This window comes from Rhincodon typus, chromosome 1 (genome assembly GCF_021869965.1).
Source record: "Rhincodon typus isolate 14 chromosome 1, sRhiTyp1.1, whole genome shotgun sequence".
Classification (NCBI taxonomy): Eukaryota; Metazoa; Chordata; class Chondrichthyes; order Orectolobiformes; family Rhincodontidae; genus Rhincodon; species Rhincodon typus.
In genome coordinates, this window is record NC_063332.1 from 164,694,866 (window position 1) to 164,713,319 (window position 18,454).

The 18,454-nt window shown below is 42.3% G+C and overlaps 2 protein-coding genes across 3 annotated transcripts in view; one reads left to right on the forward strand and one right to left on the reverse strand.

The window, feature by feature from the left end:
- The window catches only part of sh2d4a (SH2 domain containing 4A), a 39,742-nt gene extending 22,256 nt beyond the window's left edge, over positions 1–17,486 (reverse strand). Inside the window, exons 1-5 of one of the 2 annotated variants that reach the window (XM_048597420.1) lie at positions 17,403–17,486; positions 16,945–16,984; positions 14,114–14,400; positions 6,549–6,708; positions 1,258–1,411 (exon numbers count right to left, since the gene is read on the reverse strand). In XM_048597420.1, the coding sequence (XP_048453377.1) occupies positions 1,258–1,411; positions 6,549–6,708; positions 14,114–14,279 (480 nt within the window). In that variant the 5' untranslated portion in view covers positions 14,280–14,400; positions 16,945–16,984; positions 17,403–17,486. The other variant, XM_048597415.1, reaches the window with a different exon arrangement.
- Positions 1–18,454, forward strand: part of LOC109923726 (PH and SEC7 domain-containing protein 3-like) — a 595,836-nt gene that overhangs the window by 154,591 nt on the left and 422,791 nt on the right. The window lies entirely within an intron of this gene.

Genomic DNA, 18,454 nt, shown 5'->3' on the forward strand with positions numbered 1-18,454 from the left:
GGTCTAGGCCCGAAACGTCAGCCTTTCTGCTTCTCTGATGCTGCTTGGCCTGCTGTGTTTATCCAGCTCTACACCTAATTTTATTCACTTGAGTTTGAGTTAATAGAAATATTTTTACTGAACAGAGATTAACATGGAGCCAACAACACACAGTTGCTCTCAAACTGCAGAAAAAAGGGAAGGAAGCGATGTCTGGTCTTACATTCTTGGATAAGCATTTTAGAATCAAGGTTCTAAATATATGTTACACAGATTAATCAATAAAACTGGAAACAAATTACTAAATGAAAGCTTCCTTTCAGAACGCAAATATATTAAACGTCTTTGCGATTCATACTTAACATATTTTGTTCCTGGAAATGGGATATTTTTTCAAATAACTTTCTGAATATCCTGATTATTGAAAGTGAATGAAAGCAGGTTTTGTCCAAACAACATCCTCAATTTAGGAATTAAAATACGCTTCAGGAGAAATGTGTTTTTGACACATTAGCATAAGTCAAGGCCTAGATTCAGGCCTCGCTCTCCATTCAGTCTCCATACCAGTTATAAAAGCTACAAATCAAACTGAGATAGGAAGTGCTTCCTATTAGGCTTCTTGACCTTCAAGTCAATCCTGAGTAAGCTCTGCTTACTTAGTAGATCAAGTGGATCAGGGACAGTTTTTTTAAAAAATAAAAAACAAACCCTGGCTTGGCTACTGTCTTCCTTTGGCACGAACAGCCACTCTGTTGAGATGTCCATTGCTACTCAGCCAAGTTATCCCTGCAGGAATCAGCACATGTGGAAGAGAACTGGAAAACCTAAATGGTTCAGGTCATTGTCCAGATTTGGACAAATCCTGGCTGGCAGGTTCAGAAGTGGATAAAAAGATTCCATTACTACATCGTGAGATGTCCCACAAGAGGTCAAGATCATTCATAGTGGCAATAATCCCCAATATTCCACCAGTCTTTTCATAATCACTGCCTGTAGTCAAAATTCCATGGTGCCTACATTGGAGCTAGACTATTTTGTTCTCATAGCATAAGCATTTACTTCCCATCCCAAATTTTCCCCTCAAACAGGTGACGGTGAGCCATCTTCTTGTAAATACACCAAGTGTACTGCAGTTCAAGTAGACGAAGCAATGACAATATTTTTGAAAGGCGGAATGGCGTACAGCCTAGAGGGGAACTGGCAGCTAGTGCTGCTCCTGTACTCCTACAAAGGATAACCAAGGGGAAGCAGACAGAAGGGGAGGGGCGTATAGCTTACCTTAAGTTCCATTTGGATTCGCTCTTGCTCTGCAGCTGCTTTTGTGGCCTGATCCATTTCGGCTTTCTTCTCTACCTCCTGTCTGCTGATGCATTTGTTCTCCAGCCGAAGTGAGGTGGAGAACCTTCGGATCAGTTCCTTCTCTTTCACCTTTCTGTCAAACAAAGAGCTTATTAAATAAGTCAACCCAAAAACCCTGTTGTTCGCTCATCTAAAATCGGCAAGTGCATCTACTGGGTGCTTGAGATATCCTGGATGGAAAGACTCAATCTTCAAATCCAAGTTAAACATAGAACACCTCTCTAGAGGTGACCATTACTGATCTCAACCCCAATAGTTTAGGCATTTAAAAGTTAGCTAGGAACAAATGCTCCTGCTCGTTGATCAGCCGCCAGTGCATGAGCATTAAACAAGGACATAGTTATGATTCAAGTAAGGTATCAACAGATATCCAACACCTGGAAATTAACACCAACTGAGTCAACATTTTCAGAAATGAAGTAGGAGGGGAAAAGACAAAACAAGAAGGTTGTACACTACATTGAAGGCCTGGAGATGGTACATTTAGCTACCACCAGCGGCATTGAAATTCACCGTACACTGTTACCGTCCCAGCTGATATTAGAGCAGTACAGTGCAGGAACAGGCCCTTTGGTCCACAATGTACATATTATTACTGAACAAGTCAGATCCCAGACTGGCTTTGTAGATCATGTGGTTTCAGTTTTGTTTGAATAGTGGTGCTGTTTCTGAAACATAAAATATTCAATGTTGCAGACTTTGTTCTAACAATACAAAGTTTATTAACAAAGGAATGTAAAATAAAACAAACCATCTCCATATACTACATATTCAAATATTTTCAGACACGCAGCAAAAGTAATTCCAAAATACTCCACTTAAAATTTTTTAAACAGACAGCTTCTACACAAAATCCAAAACACAATTTTCACTTGCACCCAAAAAACCATTCCAAACCGCAACATATAGAAGAATTAGACAATTTGATCTATCAAGTCTAATCTACTATTTGATCACGGCAGATATGTTTTTCAATCCCATTATCCTGCCTTTTCCTTGTAACCCTTGATCAATCAAGAATCCCTTACCAATCAAGAATCACACCTGTTCCAAAGGGTCGAAGGAAATTCCTCACACCTGTTTGAAAGGGTCGTCCTTCGTTGAGGCTATGTCCTTAAGTCCTAGCCGCTCCTACTAGTGGAAACCTCCTCTCCATGTCCACTCCATCCAGGCTTCTCAGTATTCTGTAACTTTCAGATTTCCCCTCATCCTTCCAAACTCCATCAAATACAGGTCTAGAGTCCTCAATCACTCCTCATATGACAAGTCCTTCAGTCTCAGGATCATTCTTGTATACCTCCTCTGGACGGCCTCCAATCACATCCTTCCTTAGATACAGAGGCCATAACCACTTAATATTCCAAATGCAGCCTGACCAGAGCCTTTTACAGTCTCAATAGTACATCTCTGCTCTTGTATTCTAGCCCTCTTGAAATAAATGCTAACATTGCATTTGCCTAACTGAATCTGCATGCTAACCTTAAGAAAATCCTGAACTAGTACTCCCAAGTCTCTTTCTACTTCAGATTTTCAAAGCCTTCCCCCACTTCAAAATAGTCTATGCATCTATTATTCCTACCAAGGTGCATAACTTCACACCTTCCCACATTATAGTCCAAAGATGTGCAGGCTAGTGGATTGGCCATGCTAAATTTCCCACAGTGTTCAGGGACAGATAGATTAGGTGGGTTATAGGGAGTGGGTCTGGGTGGGATGCTGAGTGTTGATGTGGGCTTGTTGGGCCGAAGAGCCTGTTTCCACACTGTAGGGATTCTATGATATATATAGAATTATATTCCATCAGTCACTTCTTTGTCCTCCTCCCACTCCTAGCCTGTCCAAGTCCTCCCACAGCTTCCCACTTCCTCAACATTACTGATCCCTCCACTGATCTTTACATCGCCCGCAAACTTGCAATGACTTCAGTTCCTTCGTCCAGATCGCTATTGATTAACACGAATAGTTTTGGTCTCAACACTGACCCCTGCAGGACTCCAGTAGTCACCAGGTGGCATCCTGAAAAGAAAAACGGTCTAGGCCCGAAACGTCAGCCTTCCTGCTCCTCTGATGCTGCTTGGCCTGCTGTGTTCATCCAGCTCTACACCTTGTTATCCCTTTCTCCTCACTCTCTGCTTTCTGCCAGACAGTCAATCCTCTATCCATGCCCCTACCACCATGGGCTCTTACCTTATTTAGCAGCCTCCTGTGTGGCACCTTGTCAAAAGCCTTCTGGAAATCCAAATAGATCATGTCTGCTGCCTTTCTTTTGTCTAACTTGCTCATTACCTTCTCAAAGAATTCAAACAGATTTGTCAGGCATGACTTCCTCATGACGAATCTGTGCTGACTTAGTCCTATTTTACAACGCACTTTCAAGTACTCCACAGTCTCATCCTTAATAATGGTCTCTAAAATCTTACCATCAAGGTCAGGCTAACTAGATTCCAGTCTTCTACCTCCCTCTCTACGTAAACAGAGAGGTCACATTAGCCAATTTTCCAGTCCCCTGGGACCCTCCCTGACTTGTTATTCCTGAAAGATCACCACCAATGCCTCTTCAATCTCCTCAGCTATCTCGTCCAAAACTCTGGGGTGTAGTCCATCTGGTCTGGGTAATTTATCAGTCTTCAGACCTTTCAGCTTCCCCAGCACCTTCTCCTGGCTGGTGGCCACTACACTCACCTCTGTCCCCTGACTCTCGAAGTTCTGGTATGCTGTTTGTGTCTTCCACAATGAAAACTGATGCAAAGTACCTATTCAGTTCCTCTGGCATTTTTGTTCCCCAATACTACTTCTCCAGCCTCATTTCCAGTGGTCCAATGTCCACTCTTGCCTCTTACCTTTTAGATATCTAAAACACACAGTCTTGCAATCTTCTTTAATATTACTAGCTAGATCACTCATTTCATCATCTTTGGCCCCACCCTTATTGCTTTATTCTAAAAAAGTTATCCCTGGCTGGTTTTTAAAGGCTTCCCAATCCTCTGGTTTCCCATTAACCTTCAGCTGATTGTATGCTTTTTCTTTTGCGTTTATGCTGTCCCTGACTTCCCTTGTCAGACATGGCTACATTGTCCTCCCCTTAGTATGTTTCTTCTTTCGTGGGAAGAATTTCTGCTGTGCCTCCCGAATTACCCCAGAAACTCCTGCTATTGCACTCCACCATCTTCCGTACTAGGCTTTCCTCCCATCTCCTCCGTCATGTCTTTGTAGTTAAGATAGTGAGGAGCTGGAGAAACACAGGTCAGGCAGCAGAAGAGGGGCAGGTAAGTCGGCATTTCAGATTTACACCCTTCCCTTTACTCATTTGTAATAAAGTTACATCTGATTCCAGCTTCTCCCTCTCCAACTGCAGGATGAATCCTATCACATCATGGTCACTGCCCCTAAGGGTTCCTTCACCTTAGGCTCCCTAATCAAGTCTGCCTCATTACACATCAAATCCAGAACTGCTTGTTCCCAAGTGGGCTGCAACACAAGCTGCTCCCAAACAAAACCCTCAGACATTCCATAAATTCCTTGCCTTGAGATCCACTATCAACCTGATCTTCCCAATCTACCAGCATATTGAAGTCCCCCATGATAATTGTAACAGTGCCTTTCTTGTATGCCTTTGCTATCACCTGATTTACTTACTTCCCACATCCTGACTGTAACAAGGCCACTTGTACACAACTCCCATCAGGGTCTTTTCTCCTTTGTGGTTCCTCAATTCTACCCACACAGATTCTATGCCTTCTGACTCTATATCACTTCATGCTAATTTCATTTCTTGCCAACAAGGTAACCCTGCCCCATCTGCCCACCTGCCTGTCCTTTTGATAGGATGTGTATCCTTGGATATTTAGTTCCCAGCCCCGAACCGCTTGCAGTCATTTCTCTGTGATACCCACAGCATCATACCCACCAACTTCAACCCGCGCTACAATCTCATTTACCTTGTTTCGTATACAACATACATTTAAGTATAACACCCTCAGTCCTGTGTTGACTGCTCCTCTCCTCATAGTTGTCCCCTTATCTGCTGTGGCTGAAGTTAGATTCTGATGAAGGGTCTAGGCCCGAAACGTCAGCCTCTCTGCTCCTATGATGCTGCTTGGCCTGCTGTGTTCATCCAGCCCTGCACCTTGTTGTCTTAGATTCCTGACTCGCTCTATACTCTGTCCTACTAGTTGTTCTGGAAATTTCAGCCTCTGCTGAGCCTCCCCTTTAACTTTTTCCATAACTTTCCATGTAACTGACCCCACCCCTCCCCCCACATAATTCACAGCTTACATCAACGTGCACAGAATATATTAAATACTCAGATACATGAGAATTCTCAGTGACCTCAGCGTTTGGCAGAGCAGACCCAATGGGATGAATGGCCTACTTCTGCTCTGCTCCTCTCTCAAGCTCTTATGATCACAAGTTTTAATGTTACAGAACAGCACAGTTCAAACAGGCTCTGGAAACTTGCAGGGAAACCTCTGATAGAAGGGGAAGTAATGGCCTAACTGTGTCATCACTAGATTACTAATCCAGTTAACCAGGTAATGTTCTGGAGGGTTCAGATTCAAATCTCGCCATGGCAGATGGTGCGTTTGAATTCTTTTTTTTTAAATCTCAAAGTAAGAATCCAAAGATGACAACGAAACCATGTCCTTTTGGGAAGAACCCGCTGTCCTTACCTGGTCTGGCCTACGTGTGACTGCAGACCCATAGCAATGTGGTTGCCAAGATGGCAGTTAAGAGTTAATTAGGGATGGGCAATAAATGAAGATAATTGAGGGAGTGAGGCACAATCACCACAAGTGCCCCATTCACTATCAACTCAGACTCAAAGTTGTTGAGCCTCCATCATTCTGCACAGTCTAGGCTGGAGTTCAAATACTGCGCATGCTGATTCAGAATTAGGAATGGTACCAATAGGCCAAGTTAGATCAACTTTTGATAGACCAGGGAGTTAACACTTATGGAGGGGCAGACAGTAAATAGGAGTTGAGACCATAACCGGATCAAAATGATCTTATTGAATGGATGGACAAGCTGAAGGGCCAAATGGCCTATTCTTGCTCCTATGTCATATAATCCAGAGAACACAGCTTTTGCCTTTTTAAAGGACAGTTTAAAAAGATCCTTTTTGCACTACACATTTGATTTTCATATTTACAGCCTTTAGTGAGCAAAGAATGATGTTACTGCACAATGCGAAAAAGGGTGCTCCTTACCTCAGTTCTCCTGCCTCTTTGTGTGCCTGTTGTCTTGCTCTCTCTGCAATAACTTCATCACAAATTTGATCGTATGGTTTGTCTCCTGGGCCCTCGCCCATTACCCAGACCCAGACGTCATTATCAGCTGCCAATAACCAGTTCACCGATTTCCCATTCTCTGTACGTGAAACAAGGAAAAGTTTGAAAGCTGGTAAACATTTAAAATAAATGTTTAGAGAGATGGGATGCCCTTCAGAGAGGTTAATGTGGACCCGAGGTGCTAAATGGTCTGCTTCCACACTGTAAGGATTCTACAAGTGTAGATATGTGCGCACTGGTATGACAGTACACAGTCAGTACCAATGCAAAGGGTGCGCTATTGTACAAAGTGTACCAACTCTCAGATTTAACTGGGAAATTTAATAAGTAACGAAAGAAGACAGCAGATGGCAATTGGAAATCACAGAAAAGTGGGGGAAGAGGGTGCTAAGAGAAACTCTCTGACTACACATCCTCTACCACCCTGCAGTCCCCACTGTCTCTGCACCACAAGTCACTATAGTCTTCCTTGCATTTCTCTCGCCCTTGTGCCAAAAGGAGGAAGAAAGGAAGTGTGTGTTTGCAGGGTGGTGGCAGGGTTGGGGGAGACTGAGGTTGAGACACAGTCTCAAAAAAAAAAGCTTTCCATTGAATGGTTAGCACTGTCTACTGCAAGTACACAGTGAAGCTTCTATTCTCTATTTTAGGATTTCCCTTCAAATGAGCTGCAGGGCCATCATCTGATTTCTGATGAATTTGCAGCAGAGACTTTGGTGTTAAAAAACACATCATCTAATCAAGAGGGATGAAATAGCCATTGGAAAGTTTCTTCCTACTGAATCCCATTTTCTCTGCCTCTCCCAGGAGTTGCTAACTCTTAAAAATGTACAAGATTCCACAACTTCCGGCAGACCTCGAGCACACAGCTTGAGTCGCCGTTCTTCCACTGTCAACAGAAAACCCAACTATGAGGAATGTCAGAGTCGAGACTGACTTGAATCTCAACAGATATCCTCCTCATGAAAGGGCCAAATGGAACATTAACAGCAGAAATCCCATCCTGTGTCAACTGGGTGCAACTGGTGTTAAAAGAGTCTGGGTTCAAATCCCACTCTGCAAGGATGGATTACAAAATGAAAGCTAGAAAAGGAGACACTGCTAGACCTGCTTCTTGGTAATGACCTGCGCCAAGCACATCAAGTAACAGTGGAGGAACATTTAGGGAACAGTGATCATTGTATCATAGGGTTTAGGATGATGGAGAAAAAACATTTGACCAAACAACTGGCACACAGCAGGCTTCAGTGGGTAAGAACAGAACTGGACAGGGTAGGCAGGAACCAAAAGGTTGGTGGGAAAAATAACAGCTAAACAATGGGCAACCTTCAAACAGGAGATGGTACGAGTACTGTCGAGGTATAGTCCCTCAAAAGAGAAAGTTGAATCAAACAAATCAAGAACTCCCTGAACGACATAGGAGACAATTTTTTTTTTTTTTTTTTTAAAAATGTTGCTTATACAAAATACAGAAAGGTTCAGATAGGAATTAAAAAGCAAATAAGAAAAGCAAACAGGAATTATCAAAAAAGACTGGCAACTAACAAAAAAAGGAAATGCCAAGGTCTTCTATGAGCACGTCAATAGTAAAAGGATGGCAAAAGGAGAATTAGAACAAATGAGGAATGAAAATAGGGATTTGTACATAGAGGCAGAGGACATGTTGAGGTGTTAAATGAATACTTTGCATCTGAGGCAGATGCTATCCAGGCCATGCTGACAATAGAAAACTCAGTCACAGGCAGTATTAGGTGAGCTGTTCATACTTAAAAGCTGACAAGGTACCAGGACTGAAAGAAATGTATCCAAGGCTCTTGAAGGAAGAGAGAGAGTGCAAATTGTGGAGGCTATAAGCAATATCTTTCAATCTTCTCCAGATTCAGGAGTGGTGCTGGAGGAATGGAGAATTGCAATCATCACATCCTTGTTGAAAACGTTTGTAAAGAGTAGCCCAGCAATTACAGACCAGTCAGTTTAACTTAGTTGGTGGGGAACAATTATTTGCGATATAAGTAAGTCACAGAAAACGTGGATTAAATTGGAAGCACCAGCAAAGATGTGTTATGAGAAAATAGCATCTAACAAATTTGCTGGAGGTTTTTGAAGTGACAGAGGGTTATAGGTGAGGGGGAGGCTGTTGATGTGGTGTACATGGACTTCCAAAAAACTTACTCATTAGCAACACAAATACAAAACTGACTATGGAATACAAATCAGACAGTAATGGTTAAAGGCCATTTTTCAGGCTAGAAGTAGCAAGTCTCTCCAGTGGTTGCTTTTTTTTTAGATATTTATTCACGATCTGGGCTTTGGCATGCCGGGGACAATTTCAAAGTTTAAGGATAACACAAAACTTGGGAGAATTGTAAACTGCAAGGAGGTCGGTGTAGAACCTCAAAAAGGACATTGAAAAATTAGTGGATTGGGCAGAAAGTTGGCGGATGAAGTTCGATAATGGAACAGTGTCGGGGGGATAAGTTTTAGTTGACAAATAAACGGTGTAGAATAAAGCGTGCTATTCAACAGAGTGCGCAGAATTAGAAGGACCTGGTGTGTGCGCTTATTAAAAGATGGTAGGATAGGTGGACTAGTATTCCACTTAAATTCATTCCTCCAACAAAGTCAGATTTATTGATTCTCTTGACCAAATATATGCATGTGTCAGACAGAAAGCTTCCAGATAATAACATCCATTTTCATTGTCATTTTGCTTTTCCCTGGATTTATGATGATTTCGAAAACTCCTTCATCCCAATACTCCCATCTCCCAGGTCAGTTTTCATTTCTCCTTCAGTCTTCGTTTTTAACCGGGGCTAACCCACAATAATACATTCACTGATTTAATCAATGAAGCATTGTAGGTCCTGGTACTGTGGCCAAAATCTGGACTACGTTCTACGTAGAAACACAGAATTGAGCCCAATCCCATTGATCTGGGAAAACAGGGACAAGAGTAGACAAGTCAGCTTCAGTGAATTCAATCATGACTGATCTGTACATCAAATTCAACCACCCACCCTTGTTCTTTATTCCTTGATATCCTTGCCAGACAAAAATCTATCGATCTTGGGTTTAAAAAAATTCAGAATCCCTCTCCTTTGGGTGGAGACACCAGGACTTTTTAAACAAAACCCTAGGTAATGTTAACTCCTCAACCAAGATTTAAGAAACAATTCTGAACAACAACCTTTGGATGCAATTGTCAATTTCACACTCCTCTGATGCTGCCAGACCTGGAGTTTTCCAGCATATTCTGTTTTTAATTCCAGATTTCCATCATTTGTAGTACTTAGCTTTTGTTTAAGAAGCGATATTCCAAACATTATCACACAGAACATGGTGGAAATCGATGCCACATTTCCTACATTAAAACAGTGACTACATTTCAAATGTTTCATTAGCTGTAAAAGGCTTGAGACTTTGAGATCACAAACAACACCACAGGAATCAAAGTACCTTACTTAATTTTAAATTGCTCTCTCTGCAGTCTATCAAAATTTGAGGCTCTTGAGATCAGCTTCAATCAATTTAATTTCGTGTCAACCTGGCTCACCCACAAACCAGGCGCCGGTCTGGCATATTTACATCAAATGAAGGCTTCACTTGTCCCCGATTGATATTTTCACACAGTTCCAGCCAATTTCATTCCAAATGGAAAATAGCATAGCACTGAGCCACAAGTCTCCACTCAGCATCAGTTCCTAATTTAATCACATACTAGGTTAGATGGCGCTGGGTAGACCTAACAAAAAAAAAAAATGATAGCTTTGGCAAAGCAGCAAATTCCCTCATGTCAGCTTCCTTTGGATCAGAGGCAGAGAGTTGGGAGCTGAATAGCTTGCTACTTATTTTAAGCACATTGACGACTCTATCCTTCAAGCTCTTGCTTTTTGTGCTGTTTAATTTTCCAAGGAAATTTTGTTAAGCATGATCTCAAAATTGCTGAAGTTTCATCCTGTCCATTTTTCCTGCTGATTCCAAAAGAGGCAACTGGACTTGCTTCAAAGCTTTGTCTGAGAACTCCAACTGACACCAAACTTGGCTTTTATTTTCCCTCATGCTGCATTCAAAAACTAGCATGCAGTGAACATGAAGACTTTCAGCTACAGTCAATATATATTTTTTTAAAATTATGATTTCTTTTCCCTCAATTTGCAATTTCATTAAGGTGGTTGAAGGAGAGTGATTTGCAGGGCTCCGTGGAGAGCCAGAGGTATGGAACTGATTGGATAACTGTCAGGCAGAGAGCCATGAATTTCTGGCCATGTGTAATGAACAAACTTATAAAGTTTATGTAATAAATACAAGCCACTTCTGAAGGAGAAAGTCTTCTTGGGCTCTTAAATGTTAACAACTTTTTCTCTCTCCACAGATACTGCCAGACCCCTCGTTTCTTATTTGCAGCCAATCAAGCACTTTGTGGATTCTGGAAATACCCAACAGGACTCTGGAGAGAAACAGAGTTAGTGTTTCAGGTTGACATGACTGTTCAGAGCACAGTCTGTTTCAGATTTCCAGCATCTGTAATATTTTACTTTTGTGTCAATGCTCAAAAATCAGCAGTTGCAAACGAAAATGGAGAACAATATTCATCAGTTACAAATAAATCATTGCAGAGACATTGTACATCAACGATGCATTTGTTCCATGCTCCAACACCACTCTCACCAACAGGTGAGAAAGAAAAGAAAGAGAATTTAATCTCTCCACAGCAGGAGCAGGAAGGTGAAGCATAACTCTAGGGTGTGAGTTTAATTGAGGAATCCTTGGTTCTGCAAGGCAAGTCACAGGTGACTGGCATTGAGTGCCGCAGTCCCAGCCCAGTCATTAAAAAGGCATCTCGCCAAGCAACTATGGTTTGATTCCGTCTTATTTAAAAAAACGAATATGGAGGTGGTGGAGAAGGCAAGTCAAAATATTTTCCAAGATTAAACCAGAATGGAGGGGGTTATAATTAGCAGAATGGGGAGAAAGGGTTACAATGGTTTTCTCCCAAAAAAGAATATGAAGTCTGAGGGGGTGGCCTTTGTTGTATGTGCAATTATGTCAAGCCTGCACCATACCATATGGTAGCTTTCCTCTTTAGTGTTGGGATCTACAGGGCCTGTTTAGTCTCACTTGGTAAAGCCACTTACCGGTCTAACTAGAAGAGACTTCAGGATTGAGTAAGTAGCTTATTCCTTAGTAGCAAGTTACACTGATGTGACAGACACCGTTGCAGAGACTACAAGGTCCTAGATACAATATCTTACTCCTTTCAGATGTGAGCTGTTCTTTCACAGAGAGTTAACATCTTGTTGGGTAGTGCTTAAGGCACTCTGCTTTTAGATCCTTGTGCGACCATCAGTTGAAAATTTAAGATTATGGAACGGTGTGATACAGTAACATTTCTACTTATAGGAGAGACCAGAACTCATTCATAAAGATATGCCAGAAATTAATAAATCCAATTAGGAATTCAGGAGAAACACCCAATCCAGAGAGAGTAACTACAATGCTGATCTTGCTACTATGAGGAGTAATCAAGATGAATGACATAGATGCAGTGCAGGGGAGGTGACAAAGATATGAGGGAAAAGGAGTTTGAAATTTGCAATTTTTCTTGTATATCTTTCTATGTATGGAATTGTGAGGTGACTCATGTCACGAACAAGTACAAGCATGGACTAACCGAGCTGAAAAACATTAACTACATCAAACCAGCCCATGTAAAATCAAAGACAATTCAAGTAGGATTCATGTACAGAGACGGAGACAGGAACATGGAGATGAGACCACAAATCAGGTCATGGTCTCATCAAGTGGCGGAACAGGCTCATACACTGAATGACCCAATCCTGCCCAAAGGGGCAGCATAAATCCCAAACCAGCTCTCTACTGATTCCACATCAACACAAACTCAGATGGCTCTATAATTAAAAGGTGACCTTCAGTGTGCCACACTCTGAAGTATCTTTAATATTAAGGTATATGCAAGTCAGGTAATCATATTGCTAAATACAGTAACCTACATACGATTCTACAAAACATTCATTTTTAAAAGAGATTCCATTAGGACGCTCCTCAGGAACTCAAACACAAAGAGATATGACCAGAAATGGGATTTTAAAAGCATTTTAAAAAGATGGAAAAGCCAAGGTTAAGTGCCTGCAAGAGGGTATTCCTGAGTGCAAGGTAATAAAGTGGTCAAAGGTGGTCACCAACGACTAGGTCAAGATAAAGGAATGCAGAAGAAACCATAGTTGAATAAACACATTGGATGCGAGTGTGGGATGAACAAATCCGCAATAGTTTGGCAAATAGGACACCCAGCAGCTTCCATCTCAATTCCAACTTCTCCTGCCATATGCAAAGAAAAGCATGGAAGCAGGGTGTAACAAGGCAATTAGTTGGTCCTTTCTGGGGGCCTTGACAGGCACAAAGGTGGGCAGGCTGCTAAATCCCTTCTCCATTGTCTGTATTGTGGGAGGTAGAGCTGGGCATGAACATCATGTACTTCCTTTTACAACTCTCCCCAGCTTCAAATAGGGCAGTTGACAGGTGGAGGGTGCGGATCTAAAATCCAGCTCCACAAGTCCAGCCCAATGAGCCAATTACTGAAACAAGGATGGAGCAAGACAGCAGGTATATGCACTGATTCAAAAGTATATGGTAGGGGGGATAGGGTGTTGGAAGCTCAGCTTGGTGTGAAATTGAACACAGACTGCAAGGAGTCTGCCAAGACCAAATACTGACCCTGGAAAAATTCTTTTACTGAAGATAGCTCCAGAATGAAGCCAAAAGATGCTAATGAAACATTGCTCACGAAACAGAAAAGGCTGCAATGATAAAACAGTAACACAGCTGATTTGCAGGAGAACAGCTAAAATCTTGAATTCTTTAAAATCGAGTTGTGTTTTCTTATGAGAGCTCTACTTGGGAGCAGAACGTTGCACATAGGAAAGTATTTTTTAAATCATTCAGTTCTCCATTTTCTAGTAGTCTGACAAACAGATAAGCACATCTGGTGTATGAGTGCCATCAGACACAACAAAAGGCTTGGAAGGCTAGTTGACTTAGAATTTTACTGTATAGAAAAGTCCATTCAGCCCACTGTGATGGCTTCCCCCCTCTCCCACCCCGATTTTTCCCATTGCTTCACTGTTTACCCATAGCACTGCTAAGATTTCCCTTTCAAGTTGAGATCCTAGCTAAACTTGGAAGTTACAACTCAATGTGCTCCAAGGTCACATCTTGCTGCGTAAAAAGTATTTGCCCCCTCGACAATTACATTAAACCACTATCCCTCTGTTGCCAGTGCTTCTTCCTTGGAAACACTTTCTTCTTATTTATACTATCAAAAAGAGGTGCATGGATTGCAAGATTTTAAATTTCCCATCAATCTTTTCTGCTCTCACGAGAAGTACATTAAACAAATAAAATGCATTTCATGTGGACTTTTGTTTTAAAAGCCTTTTGTGTTTAATTGACCTGACAAACAAACTTACTTTTTGAAGGTGCTTTTTCCTTTGGCTCCAGTTTTTCTTCCCTTTCCTTCCACCTTCGAATCTGTTCCTGTCTCATTTTAAAAAACAGAATCTGCTTTTGTTCTTCATTGAGTTCAGCCAGAAGCTCTGGCTCAATGTACATGGTCTCCAATATTTGCTGCAGCATTGTCAAAAACTTTGTTCTTTTAACAGTTCCTCCAACAGAGAAAGCTAAGGTTGTAGTCTATCGAACGACTGAAAAACCAGGAGTAACCCAAAATGTAGTTAGTGCTTGTAGTGCCAGTCACCTAAAGGAAAGGATAAACAGAGGTTTTTTAAAAAAAATACATTCACAGGATGTGGGCATTGCTGGCAAGGCCAGCATTTATTACCTATCCATACAGAATAAATGAATAGACGGTACTGAGTTCCTCGTAACTACAACGGAGTGGCTTGCTGAGGTATTTTGAAGGGCAGTTAAGCGTAGGTCAGGAGCCACATACAGATTAAAATCAGGGAAGGACAGCAGATTTCATGGCCTAAAAAGGACTTGAATGAACTTGATGGATTTTTACAGCAAGCCAGTGTTTTCGTGGTCAGCATAATTGATGCTTCCTCATTATACCAAGTTTTATTTCATGGGATTTGGGTTTCTCAGCTGCCTTGCTGGAAATCAATCCCATTCTTAGGTCACCAGTTCAGCCCTCGTAAAGTAACCACCACGCTACGCAGTGCGGTCACCCAGAACAAATTATAGTGCAAGGTCAAACACAACATTTGTATTTATCTTTCCCCAAGTACAAATGAAAAAAGACCTGCAAGACTTTTGCATTCTCAATGCTCAAAGGCACAGCATTGGCTAGACCGTTTTAGTGTTGCCAACTTGTACACAGCAAGCCCCACATTGACCAATAGGTAAATATTGTTTTGGTCAGCAGGGAAACTCCCCTGCTCTTCTTAGCAATGGTGTCATAGGATCTTGTGTGACTACACGAGGGACCAGACAGAGCCTCAGTTTAATGCTTCACCAGAAAAGATGCCACTTCCGATGGCACAATACCCCTCAGTACTGCATTTAGAGCAGTGCACAAAAATCACCGTGGGACTTAGCATCTCACCTCCAGGTTAGAAGGTCACCAACAGAACCATGAATCACTGCAAATAAAAAACTGGTGGTGCGGCAGAAGAAAGAAATGTTAGGTTGACACCACTAAATCTAGTTGCATTGATAGGATTCAAGCGTAACAATCAAATTCTTGGTACTTTAAGTGACAATCAAGCAGGAAAAAAAAAGCAAATGAGCACTACCCCATCAGCACATATACACTTCTGAAAAAAAGATGCTTTAAAAAAAGTTTCAGCAGATACCCATTTGAACGCCAATCTGTTCTTTGAAGCAGCCAGGACTCAAAACGGTAATACTCTCACCTCCAAGGCAGGATATCATAGCTTCAAGCACCATGCCAGGGCACACTGTCTGGGTTCACATTCCAGTACAGTACTCAGTGAGTGCCAAAAGAAGTCAACTTGCAGACAAGACATTAAATTTTATGACCAAAGGGGCTGAATAGCTGGCTTCTGTTTTGACGTTGACTGTGTCATTTATTCAAAAGCCCCACAAACTACTGAAATTCTTGCCAGGCAATTCCACTGATAAGAATCATTTCTTCCAAACCACAAAAGACATCCAATGATTCATTATAATAGAATGCATTATATCTCAGGAACTCTACACTGACATCAAGCTTGACAATACAACTGGTATCACATGAGCAATGCACATGAAGCACAAAGCCAAATTTATAAGTTAATGGCTGTAAAATAATCACAAGACTCACAGCAAGAAAAGTTAAAATATTTTGTTCTTGTGGCTCATAATACATCAAAGGCTTAGACCAATTGAATTGCACAACAGCATAATTCAATACTATGTACCCACTATTCTAAATTCAGTTGGATCTTGGTCAATTTGTCAAGGGCCCGCATGTGTCCAAGTATACAATTGGAATGTTCTTCCAGGCGTCATCACTGGCGAAGGGATGTTCTTCATGAGCAGTACACTGCATGAGTCATGACTGCAAGGGGCCAGGGTGAACAAAGTCACATTCTGCTCTCACTCCCATTTAAAAAGAAAAATTCATGAAAATGTAACCAAGTATTTGTAATTGGAAACATGCAGGCTCTGGAGTTTCTGTTAAGAACCTCATTTGTAACTGGAGCTGTTAGTTAGCAATTTATTGAGTTTGAGAATCAAAATTCTTCCTCCTGCTAAACTATTATAACTGCACGGTAGTATTATGGAGTGACTGAGGCAAACTCTTAAGTGAAGTCTTAAAACACACCATCTTCATTCGCCTGACATTGCCCAAATGCTGCCAAACCTCGAGTATTTTCGACATTGTCGGCTTTAATCAAGGTATTTTCAAAGAGTGCACTTTCATGGAGGATTAAAGTCAGCGACACAGTCAATAGTTAGTCAAAGTAGGTAACAACTAAGTTGCACTGTGTTTATTGCAAGGACAAGTCAAATCATTTGAAACCTCCAACACACGCCATTCCTGAATCCACAAATCGAAGGTGGTGCAGAAACGAACTTTCACGGGGATTGGGGGAAACAAACTCTCAGGTGCCAGCGCTCGGGGAGATTTGCACCTTGAAACGTGAGGAACTTCAAGACCTGGAAATCCACGTTTTTGTTAACTCCTCTAAATTTCTCGCGCCCGAGGGAGAGCATCCATCGTGGGCAAGAAATTCCTTCTTGGAGAACGGAACGGGGGCGAAATTGCGAAAAGCCTAAAAGCTTTTGGGAATTTGGGAGCCACCGACGGCATTAGGAACACAATGTAACTCACCTGGCTCATCGGTGTTCCTTCTGCACAGCTCCCAGACTTCCTGCTTCACAGAAAGAGACAAAACAAACAAAAGAAAACAGAGATCAGGAATCAGGAAGTCCAAACGAATCCTGCCGCTTTGACCATTACATAACAATATCGGTTCAGCCCTTAGCCATTTAAGACAAAAGGTTGGGGGCGGTGGGTGTGATGAGTGAGGACGGTGCAGGAACGCAGCCCAATGCAAATCCACTCACCCCCCCACTTCTCAGGTCAAACCATCACCATTAAGACTCGGAAAAATCTTTTGCACAGATTTGGGGAAGGCGTGGAGGCAAGCAGAGCCTTTCGTAAATTCCTGAAATACCAAACGTGCCCCAGGAACCTCACTGGGCTAGAGAGGTAACTGCAAGAGTATAGGAGACTAGACAGTGAGCTCGTCTTCTCTCCCTCCCACTGTCGCTTAAATAAACTCTCACCTCCAAACACATTTCTTCAAATCACTTCCTTCAGCCTGCTTCATTAACATAGCCCCACCCCCCACCTTGACTGACACCCTCCTGGGCCATTCAGAACTCCCATCCCTCGTTACCCTTTCCTCTCAACTCTACCTGAGAATAGGGAGGGGACAAGATCCCTAGCCTGGCCCAGATCTGCATGACGGGCAGCCGCTCTAACAGAACAACCTTAGAGCCACTCACAGCCCCAACTGGTTAAAGGCACAGTCCCTTAGGGATGGGAGACCTCCACGCTGCTGTATTGGAGAGTCCGAATTAATGAGACGAGACTGAGTAAAGAGGCAGAGGTGGAAAATACACAGGAGGAGAGGGGATTAGGGCAGTGGATGATCTCACAGATCGGTGAGCTCATGGAAAATGCATTAAAGGAATTGCAGAAACAGAGAAGGTGTCAATATCTAAGGCACAGAGTGGGGGACGGCTCAGGTTTGAAACTGAAGTAGATGAGTCACAAGGCGGGGGAGGGATCTGCCCGTTCTGCAGGGAAATCAAACAGTCCCTGGGTGGGGAGGGATATAATGCAGGTTAAGATTGGCATTTAGTTTGGATGAATGGGTTAGGAAAAACCAGGTTATAACTAGGTGAAAATGGCAGTGTAATCCTGGTTTAATATTGGGGTGCAATCTGGGAGATCATAAAATGGCTACAGTGTGGAAACAAGCCCTTCGGTCCAACGAGTCCACAATGATCCATCCCCCTAATCTACACATGCCTGAACACTACGGGCAATTTAGCATGGCCAATCCACCTAACCTACACACCTTTGGACTGTAGGAGGAAACCGCACAGATACGGGGAGAGTGTGCAAACTTCACACAGTCTCCTGGTGGTGGTATTGAACCCGGGTTCCTAGCACTGTAAGGCAGCAGTGCTAACCACTGAGTCACAGTGTCGCCCTTTGGTGAGGGTGAAGTCCAGGTTTAATAGTAGGACGTAGTCTGCCTGAACATTGGGGTGTGATGTGGGAGTGAAGTTCAGGTTTAATATCGGGGTGTAGTCTGGATGAATATTGG